General features: G+C 42.7%; 1 protein-coding gene across 1 annotated transcript in view; it reads right to left on the reverse strand.

Annotated features, from left to right (window-relative positions):
• The window catches only part of LOC107561529 (calcium/calmodulin-dependent protein kinase type II delta 1 chain), a 149,938-nt gene that overhangs the window by 89,992 nt on the left and 48,467 nt on the right, over positions 1–11,479 (reverse strand). Inside the window, exon 3 of the mRNA XM_016245993.1 lies at positions 1,191–1,250. Coding sequence (XP_016101479.1) covers positions 1,191–1,250 — 60 coding nt within the window. The remainder of the gene's footprint in view (positions 1–1,190; positions 1,251–11,479) is intronic.

The raw sequence follows: 11,479 nt of genomic DNA on the forward strand, positions 1-11,479 counted from the left end.
TTCTCTCATCTATGATACAGTTGGTTGCTCAAACCTGTTGCCATAGTGACAGAAAGAGAATGGCTTTCCAGCTGATGGTTGCTTTGGAGAGGAGAAATCCCTCTGCTAGTTTAGGAAAGCCACTGGGTTTTAGATAGATAGATAGATAGATAGATACAGTGGTGTGAAAAAGTGTTGGCCCCCTTCCTTAGATAGATAGATAGATAGATAGAGACAGAAGATAGTAAGGTTGTCAAATTTACATTGGAATAAAACTGTTAAAACTTTTTGTCATCTGATGTAATCTCTGGAACAAAAACACATTGAATTGTTTCAATGGCTTAGTGTTCTCATGTAAGAAGATGAACATATGGGGGCGGGAATGCGATACTAAAATTTCAAGCATATCTGTAGCTTTGTGTTATAGCTATAATTACTGCTAGAATTCACCCACGCTTGTAATCTCGCAGCTGGCTAGGAGGTTGTGAGTGTGGGCAGAAAAGCATGGCCATTTTTAGCTGTTACCACCTTAACAGTTAGAGGTCAGATTTGCATGACCTAATTACGATGAATCACTCAGCACTGAAAAATCCATGAATGTGAGCACTATGAAAGAAATTTAATTGTCGTAATGTAGATATTTAATAGTTTATGCATGGACTTAAAACAGAGTAAGTGATCCAACACTGTGTCCAAACAAGAGTGAAAATCCATACTCAATACTCTTGCAGTGCAATGTTGCGATGTTGTATCTGAGTTTAAATTAGATTTTCTCCAAAATAGCCATAACAAGTGATTAGACCTTTTATCGGTTGCTTCACTGTGACACTGGGTAGCTTCACCGGTCAAGGAAGTGCATTTGGGGGTGCCAGCTACATGGTCTGAACCACTACCTCTTTGCCCTCATGGGCTTTCAATCCATGCTAAAGTATTCTGTATTCACTCTTCTGCCCTGGATCCACAATGGGATTTCCATTTCTCGCTTGTGCCCCAGTCACGCTCACCAAACAGCTAGATCATTTTTGCTTTCACTGAAGACACAAAAATTACAGTGAAGCTTGAACATTGTCATGTCACATTTGGTTTGAATACTTACTATATTTTAAATGCTGTACATAAAACAGCTCATAAAACAGTGGCAGTTTTTGTGCTGTAAGGCCATGGCAAGTGAACCTTCACTGGAGAATGTGAGTGCATGTGGCTGCACTTACCAATGTTGGGATTCTTGAGTAGACGACAAATCCGGGCCTCTCGTTCCAGTTTTTGGTGATCTACAAAAAAGAAAAACATGTTTGTGTTTGTTAAAAAAAAAAAAACATCTCCCGACTCTTCTGAAAGCACTTGACTGTTTAACTTGTCTTTGGATAAATGTTTCTGCTGAATGACATAAAGTGAAATGTTTGTTTAGCAATGGAAATTAGTGAATATCATAGGACAGATATGTTTTGGATCTGAACTCTGCTCTACTGGTTTAAATTAGGAAAACCAAAAAAGGTTAAAAAAAAATGTTGTCTCTACTCATTCCTCTGAGGTCAAGTAATTAGATAGAATATGCAAAATGCAAACAATATAAAAAACAAGCAAACAATAGTAATTGCAATCTAATGATGAACTCTAAGATTTAATTGTGATGGACTGCAATATTTCAAAAAAGTCTTGAAGCTTTTTTGGGTGAATTTCATGCAAATGTAGACGAAACAAAGGAAAATGAAAGCATATATATATATATATATATATTAGTGCTGGGCAACAATTACAATATTTAATCGCATGATTTTCTGCAATAACAATTGCATTGTTATACACAAAATTCAAAAATGAATTCAAAAGTAGTGTATTGTACCCTTTTTTATTTAAAAGTACTGCTATATGAACAAAAGTGCAATAACATTTGGTTTGCAAACAATTTAAACAAATAAGGTGCTTTTTTACACCAGTGTTCCTTTCACATAGTAGCAGTTAAAATATTTATTGTAAATCTCAACTTATAATATTAATGTAATCAAATTAAATATAAAACCAAAGTTATTTGCCACTGCCGGGGCATTAACGTTTTTATAGAAAATATTTTATAGTTTGTTACAGAAAAACAAGTTATGCTCAGAGTCCAGAGCCTCGATCATAACATTATAACAGGCACCTTCCGAGTAGACCTGCACTATTGCGGGACCCAACGCAGCAGAGTGCAGTGCGGGACAACACTTGATGGGTGGGTAGAGACTCGTGTGAGCGGGATGCGGGAGAATAAGGGTGTACTCACACTAGGCAATCTTAACCGTGCCCTAGCACGTTTGATCCCCAAAGCCCGGTTCGTTTGACTAGTGTGATCGCTCCGCGCCGCGCTCAGGCGTGGTTCGTTTAGCCATCCCTGGCTCGGTTGGAAGAGGTGGGCCAGAGCACGGTTCACTTATATATAGATCAGTGAGTACAGAGCAGAACTTATGATACGTGCTGCATGATTGCGTGAACATTTCTGAGCGGCAAGAGCGATTTTGTTACCGCGTTCCAAATGACTCAAAATAATAAACCACAAAGTTAACAAAAGGATGCACGCCACTGTGCTGAGTGAGAGCGCTTCTCTGCTGTTTTCACATGCTATCGGAAACTTACTATTTCCCACTTATGAAGTTGTGAGCTCTTCATGTGAGCGCTGCTGCTAGCTTCACCCCATATGCTCTCATTGGTTGAGACGCGTGATGACGCCCATCCCAAGCCAGTACTGTTAAGTGTGATGGACTGCTATATTTCAAAAAAGTCTTGAAGCTTTTTTGGGTGAATTTCATGCAAATGTAGACGAAACAAAGGAAAATGAAAGCATATATATATATATATATATTAGTGCTGGGCAACAATTACAATTTTTAATCGCATGATTTTCTGCAATAACAATTGCATTGTTATACACAAAATTCAAAAATGAATTCAAAAGTAGTGTATTGTACCCTTTTTTATTTAAAAGTACTGCTATATGAACAAAAGTGCAATAACATTTGGTTTGCAAACAATTTAAACAAATAAGGTGCTTTTTTACACCAGTGTTCCTTTCACATAGTAGCAGTTAAAATATTTATTGTAAATCTCAACTTATAATATTAATGTAATCAAATTAAATATAAAACCAAAGTTATTTGCCACTGCCGGGGCATTAACGTTTTTATAGAAAATATTTTATAGTTTGTTACAGAAAAACAAGTTATGCTCAGAGTCCAGAGCCTCGATCATAACATTATAACAGGCACCTTCCGAGTAGACCTGCACTATTGCGGGACCCAACGCAGCAGAGTGCAGTGCGGGACAACACTTGATGGGTGGGTAGAGACTCGTGTGAGCGGGATGCGGGAGAATAAGGGTGTACTCACACTAGGCAATCTTAACCGTGCCCTAGCACGTTTGATCCCCAAAGCCCGGTTCGTTTGACTAGTGTGATCGCTCCGCGCCGCGCTCAGGCGTGGTTCGTTTAGCCATCCCTGGCTCGGTTGGAAGAGGTGGGCCAGAGCACGGTTCACTTATATATAGATCAGTGAGTACAGAGCAGAACTTATGATACGTGCTGCATGATTGCGTGAACATTTCTGAGCAGCAAGAGTGATAGATCTGTAAAGCAATATATTGTGAGAGAGGGCCATGTGTTACCGCATCCCAAACGACTCAAAATAATAAACCTCAAAGTTAACAAAACTATGCACTCCACTGTGCTGAGCGAGAGCGCTTCTCTGCTGTCTTCACGTGCTATCGGAAACTTCCTATTTTCCACTTATAAAGTCGTGATTAGAGCACGTTGCATTCTTTTCTGTTAAAAATAACAGTGATCAGTGGTTTGTGAATGTTGATGCTTAGTCTAAATAATTTGATCGGGAGCATTCATGTGAGCGCTGCTGCAGTCTTAGGCCCACCCCAAATGCTCACATTGGTTGAGACGCGTACTAATCCCAAGCCAGTACTGATCAACATCTCACCCCTCCTGTGACCCATGATTTGTCTGTATGTGTATTCAGAGCCAGTGAGCAATGGACTTTCATAATAATAAAAAACGTCTCAGGTTACGCATGTAACCATGGTTCCTCAAGGGAACGAGACGCTGCTAGAGGTTTCGGGTTAATGTTTAATGAATAGCTTCGGGTTCGGGTCGGGCTCGGGCTTATAGCTAAACTAAAACTATATGCAGTAGCCTAGGCTATGCTGCTTTCATAGACGCATGCACACAAATTATAGCACACGACAACACAGCACGGAAACTTTTATTAGTAAAATAGCTTTGACAGGCTACTGACTGACTCGTAACTTTATATTTCTCTGCAATGAGGGGGTAAAATCGCTGTTTTTGAAACAACTAAGCCTCATTGCTTGTAGAGAGAGGCGCGCACAGATGCAGGTTCACACACGCAACTTTCATCCCTCTCTCTCGCTCTCTCTCTCTCGCTAATTCAAATAAATTATATAATTCATTCAAATAAATGCGATCTTACCACACTGCATCTCTGTGTCTGATTTAAAGCAGGCTGAATGCTAACGAGCCTTAACTGATGAAAATGACCATAATTTGCATGATGAATTATCGTCTTGTCGTATACAACCATTCAAAAACTCGGCAGAATTTATGTGACCGAGGCACCTGATGTTCATAAACTTTCATAACTGGTAAGTGTTTTTTCTTTTGCCTTGTGAACTGGCCGAGCCTTAATGATTCTGTTTCTTTTCATGTATTTTTTTACTGACCGTTGCATGCAATAGTGAAATACAGCATTTTTGTTTTAATTGGCTATTCGTTGTAAAAAAAAAAAAAAAAAGATTTCGGGTCGGGTTCGGGCTCTAAATTGAACTGTGCCGCTTGGGTCGGGTTGGGCTGGGTCAGACGATCTCGGGTACGGGTCGGGTTCGGGCTTCAGTTTAAAGCCTGTGCAGAGCTCTAGACGCTGCGTCGGAGGACGCTTTGGGAACGCCCTTCAGTGTGACCGGCTCTGAACCACGTGTGTAATCAGTCCAATGGATGGGCGAGACGTCACGGGCAGGGTGACGTAGCGACCAGAAAGCTTAAAAGCACGTGCGGTGAAACCGGCGTCAGCTTTCTGTCATTCAGCAAGAGCTCTGTGTGTGTGTCAGTCTGATATCTGTTTGTGAGTCTTATTTAGTGTTGTCTGCACCACCTTGCATCTATTCCCCGGGTCTCGGCCCCTGCCTCAACAGGATGTCTGCTCCCAAATTGAGATGCCCAGGAATGTGAACTGCTCTCAGCGAGAGAAGTTTACCCTGGGACCACACAAGGATCTGGTACGCTAGTTTGTACAAACGGCGTGAGCACAGACTTTCCTGGTGGTTAATGTAAGAGACCACCGCTGTGTTGTCGGTGTGCACCAACACATGGTGATCTCTTAGGTCTGGGAGGAAGTCTGCCCCCTCAGGGGCCACACCCACAACTCCCACAGCTCCGGGCGGGGTGGATGATCGTACCCTCCGCCTGTGAGAGGAGATCTCTCCTGATGGGAATCTCCCATGGAGTGCCGTCGAGGAGAGAAATCAGGCCCGACACTTGGCCCTGCCAGAACAGGGCTACTAGCAGAAGACGGACCCCGTCCCGGCACACTCTCTCCAGAACTCCCGGGAGCAGAGCGATCGGGGGAAAGGCGTACAGACGAAGCCTCGGCCATGTCTGTACCATGGTATCCAGCCCCAGTGGAGCTGGATGAGTGAGAGAGAACCAGAGGGGACAGTGCGATGTCTCTCGAGTCGCAAACAGGTCCACCTGAGCCTGGCCAAAAACTCACCAAGGTTTCCTCCACATGTCCAAGGCACATAGGCATCGCCGCATGGGTTTGCCCTCTGGGTGAATGCCTTGGTTTTGAGTCACCACTGTAGGGGTCTCATGTACAGCAGACCAAGAAGTATCACGTTGGACGCAGCTGCCATCTGACCCAGCAGTCTCTGAAACTGCTTAACAGTGAGTGACCGGCCTTCTCTGACTCTCGCGACTGTGGGAGGAACGACTCGATCCGAGCAGGAGACATACGTGCCTGCATCGTGGTCGAATCCCACACCACGCCCAGATAAGTGGTTCTTTGTACTGGAGAAAATCTTAACCCCAGCTCTTTCGTGTGAATGAGAACGACATCTCGATGTCAAACCACCATGTGCTCTGATTGAGCTAATATCAACCAATCGTCGATGTGGTTGAGTCATGAAAGTGTGGGGTGAGAGTGCAAGGCCAAAGTTAGAACCGGTATTGGTAGGCTTTTTCCCCCAAAAGCAAGCCTCAGGAACTTCCTAGGATGAGGAAGGATGCCCTTCATCCTTCCTCGGAACGGTGAAGTACAGGCTGTAGGACCCGGACTCTGCTGCGCGAGAAGGGACCACCTTGATGGCCTCCATCCTCAGAGAGTGTCTACTTCTGTTCCATTACCAGAGCCTGCTCGGGCCCCACCAGGGTGGGAAAGGCCCCGTTGAATTGAGGCGGAGGAGAACCGAACTGGATTCTGTGGCCTCTCACTACAGTGTGCAGGACCCGCTGAGACATATTTGGCAGTAGTTTTCATGCTGCCAAATAGTCTACTAAGGGAATCAGTCTCTCGAGAATGACCTCTGGTGCGCCTAGAGCAGCTAGCTCGGTGCCCTGAAGCGGCGGACCGGCAGGGGATGACCGTACTAGCTGATCTAGAGACCTCCGTAGAGGTAGCGAGCCTCTTAATACCGCTGCATTTCCGGGCAGTAACTGAGAGAAGCGCTCGCCGGAGACCGCTGCACCCTGGAACACCGGCAGGGTTGGCAGACTGATCTCCTGAGGGCACTGAGGAGAGACGGGCACCGTGCAATGCGGTGTACACCGCTGCTCCCCAGAGGGAGCTGGCCCTCAAAAAGTCCTAGGCCTTAGGCGTCAGGACGTTTACGACAAAGACTATCCAGCGAGAATGACGGTCCGCTGAACCGCCTTCCACTAGAAGCCTTCGGCCTGGGAGCGCCACACTGACTCTAGACTCTGCGGAGTACGAGAAGTGAGGCCCTCAGAATGAGGGGCTGGAACACGGTAGGTTGGGACTGCTCCCGCCCAGCAGCCCCTGCTGACCGCCTCAACCTCCTCAGAGGAAGAGAGGTAAACTCGTGCTCTCACTCGAGAAAATTTTATTTATTTTTTTTCCCAAGTGCCCCTGTATATTTAACTTCTCATAGTCAAATAAATACTTCATTTTATTCCTCAAAATTAAATGCAGTCAAACAACCAGAGGAGTAAATTCGTTCTGGTGAGTAAGATTCACATCAAAAACCTTATGATGTAATAAAAGCGTTACCTCAGCAGTGCGCAAGCTGCTCAGTCACACAAACAACATCAATCTCCTCAGAGAAAGATGGCAAGCTCTCACTCAGAGGGAGAAGAACCGCAGCACGGGCTTCCAAGCTTCGAGAACAAGCTCTAGATCTAGGGAACACGGGTGGAGATAGGACGAGCCGTCTCCAACCCGTCCACCAGATCATGTGCGATTCCCGCGATCTCAGTCGCTGCCGTACCTCAGCAACACTCCTTGGAGAGTGCCCGGCGAGAGCGGAGTGCTTAACAGCGGGAAAAGCACAATCCACCCCCCGAGAGCCGACTGCGCGAGCTCCGCTCCCCATTAATGCTGCTCATTATAATATCAGGCATAATATGCGTGTGTAACTGATGCTTGCGCAACTGGCGAGCTCTTTGACGTCCTCCGTATCAATCTCCTCGGAGAAAGACAGGCGGAGCGTTGCGCCCTCTCCCCGGGGGGAAGTACTGCAGCGCGGGCTTCCGAAACCCTGAGAGCGGGCACCGGATCTGGTGGTTAAGGAAGTAGATAGGGACGCGCCCGTCTACATTCCCTCCACTGGATCCATATGCGAAACCCACGAGCACAGCCGCCGCTCCGCCTCGGCGAAAGCGGGGCCGGCACCACGAGGAACGCTAGTGAAGGCTCCCTCCTCAAAGAGAGCCCTCTGAGAGCGAAGCAAGGCAGTAACAAACGCTACCAAAATGGGCCATCAGCTCCTTTTTTTTCGAGAGCTGACTCTGCGTGCTTGCTCCCAAGCAGACAACAGACAAATTGTGTGTATCCCCACCTGTAAAGTAACGCGGGCAGGGAGGAACACACAGCCTGAACGCTGTCTGCCCTCGCCATAGGTGTCTGGTTTTGTCTTGATATTTCGTGACAGACAACACTAAATAAGACTCACAAACAGATATCAGACTGACACACACAGAGCACTTGCTGAATGACAGAAAGCTGACGCGGTTTCACTACACGTGCTTTTAAGCTTCCTGGTCGCTACGTCACCCCGCCCATGACGTCTCGCCCATCCATTGGACTGATTACACACGTGGTTCAGAGCCAGTCACGCTGAAGGGCGTTCCCAAAGCGTCCTCCGATGCAGCTCGAGTTCCTGAAGAGGAACTGTGTTAATGCGCGATAAAATAATTGTCGGTGTTAATCAATTAATGCGCTAACGTGATAATAACGCGTTATCTTGCCCAGCCCTAATTATATATATATATATATATATATATATATATTATTAGTAGAAGTAGTAGTAGTATTATTAGGGACATTATATTTAAGACAATCTTTTTACTGTACTTTAACTATTTTATCTATTTTGTGTAAAAGTAAAATTTGTGAAGTATATTTGTAAATAATATCTTTGTAAATAATAAGTAGCCTAAATAAAATAAAAATCTTAATGTTACAGTTGTTGCCATTATAATATTGTATTTTTACTCACACTGACAAAAAGGACAAGAAATTACACTGTAAAACAGGGAATAGTATTGCAGAACGGATGTAGAATGTAATTTGAAAGTGCAGAAGTTGACCTTTTTAAAATAATTGTGTTCTGGTGTGCAAATGAAGGAAAGGTGGAAGATGGAAAGAAAGAGAGAATGTGCTTGTGTATATATGTGTCTAATATAAATGTGCAAGACACAGCTAAGGTTGGATTATGGTCCAGACCATACTTTTGGCCTCAAGTAGGTTGAGCAGTCTTTGATCTAGGGAGACAGCAGCAGTAGGATGGGTAGTGGAAATGGAATTCACCCATATACTCCAGATTCTGTTTAGCCAATAAGATTGTTTGTCTCTAAAGTCTTAATCCCAGAGCTCCAATCAGATGTGCTTTTGCAGCCATAATCCCAATCGCTTGAGCCATTAATGAGACACAGCATGCTGTCTGGAGTCTGTCTATCAGGTATATGTCTAAAAGGAAGATGGGAAACCTATGACATAACAGGATTAAACTCATTGCTTGCAATAGCGACAAGGGTTTAAATGTCCTTCTCTGTTTGTGGCTTCATGTTCATGTAAAATAACAGCCTCTAAAAACAACTCATTCTGGACAAGTGTTATCAATTTTGTCCTATTCTCTTTATTAGAAAGGTTTGGCCAAATTCCATGCTCTTCATTAAATGTGCCAGATGGAGAGTTTTTCATTCAAATCTAGTTTTTGCATATTTTAAGTGTTGCATTGACCCAGATCAGTCAGTTCCCATCTGACAGAAACTGAGCGAATGCCAGAAATGGGGCAGCTATTTTCAATGTTGTCAAATCAAGTCAACTGTCCACTGAAATGCATAGTACAGAGGAAAAAAAGAGAAGGTGAACAAGTCATAACCAGGTCCAAATTGACTTTTTTATTATTATTATTATTTTATTATTTCTGATTATAATTGGGAAAATTGTTAAATAGAAAATGGTAGATGGAGCTCAGAGTAATGCAGAAATCAAAATATAGTTAAAGATATTCGAATGTTAGCTTTGAATTGTGTGCGATATCTACACCAATATTGGTACTAGACAAAACTGAAAAAAATAATTATTGTTTTCAAGCAGGTTGCCCAAACACTTCCCTATCTTCTGAGATAACGTAAATGTTAAATAAGTGTAAAACAGGACTGCCATCCGCTCAGTGTACAAAACATAGTGTGCTACTTAACCATATTTTTGGGACAAATTTGAACCCAGAATTGAGCTAAATTTGACAAAAACTCTCAAAACACTTATTGTAAAAACTACTATAAAAATTAAGTCAAGTAAATTAAGAACTGATAAAAAGTTTAGTATTTTGATGTGGTGAAGGCAGATATCCACAGCCATAGTTCTCTCCAGCTAATGCAAGATTCATTCATTCAAATGATGTCTAGTAGCAGCTTGACAGGTACAAAGTTTGCATAAGAAACAAATTAGTCCAAAAGAGGCGAAAGAGAAACTTGAAAAAGAGTGGTGGATTGAAATAAGAAAAAAAATGCACTAAATGGAAACTCACAAATTCAGGTGGAAGTAAGTACAGTGGGGTGGGACCTTTTCAAAAGGTAATAATATGTACACTTTAAGTACAAATATGTACTTTTAATATACTAATATGTATTTTTAAGGTACTATTATGTACCATTAAGGGATAAATAAAGTACAAAGATGTACCTTTTTAGCTTTTGTAACTTAGGGTACTGCCCCAGTGACAGCTTTGTGTTTGTGAAGCCCGCAGGATGTAATGCTAAATATTTCAAACCATTGTGTGTCATATTGTTATACTGACCTCATTTTGTCTGTGTGTTAAATTTGAATTAAACATGCAGCAGTGAAGTCATGTGACAATGCACACTACAAGAGGTGAACAGTTATTTCATAAATATATGGCTGTTTTTTCTCATTTTAGATCAAATGTAATGTTTAAATGTCTTAGTTTTATGCACAAATAATGAGTCAAGATGCACAGGTGTTTTTTGTTTTGGTTACATTAACAATTGCATGAACACAACTGCATCATAAAAGTGGCCCCTGCACTAGATTCCAAATTCTCAAAAGTCATACAATAGCTCTGTAAAACAAGCAGACCACATTCATTGCAACTGCACGAAAAAGAGCAACCAGTAAAAGCAAGATAGCCATATGGATTTAGAGCGACGTGGGTGAATAAATGATGACAGAATTCTCATGTTTATGTGAATCAGTCCTTCAATCAATACAAATGTGATATTTTTCAACAAATGATCAGTAACAGGATGTGGACAACCCTCAGAAAATGATGGAAGAGTTGATGATAAAAAATAAATATATATATATACAGTGGGTACGGAAAGTATTCAGACCCCCTTAAATTTTTCACTCTTTGTTATATTGCAGCCATTTGCTAAAATCATTTAAGTTAATTTTTTTTCCTCATTAATGTACACACAGCACCCCATATTGACAGAAAAACACAGAATTGTTGACATTTTTGCAGATTTATTAAAAAAGAAAAACTGAAATATCACATGGTCCTAAGTATTCAGACCCTTTGCTCAGTATTTAGTAGAAGCACCCTTTTGATCTAATACAGCCACGAGCCTTTTTGGGAAAGATGCAACAAGTTTTTCAGGGGCTCCTCTGCCATTCCTCCTTGCAGATCCTCTCCAGTTCTGTCAGGTTGGATGGTAAACGTTGGTGGACAGCCATTTTTAGGTCTCTCCAGAGATGCTCAATTGGGTTTAAGTCAGGGCTCTGGCTGGGCCATTCAAGAACAATCA

This window comes from Sinocyclocheilus grahami, unplaced genomic scaffold (genome assembly GCF_001515645.1).
Source record: "Sinocyclocheilus grahami isolate Dianchi unplaced genomic scaffold, SAMN03320097.WGS_v1.1 scaffold777.1, whole genome shotgun sequence".
NCBI lineage: Eukaryota > Metazoa > Chordata > Actinopteri > Cypriniformes > Cyprinidae > Sinocyclocheilus > Sinocyclocheilus grahami.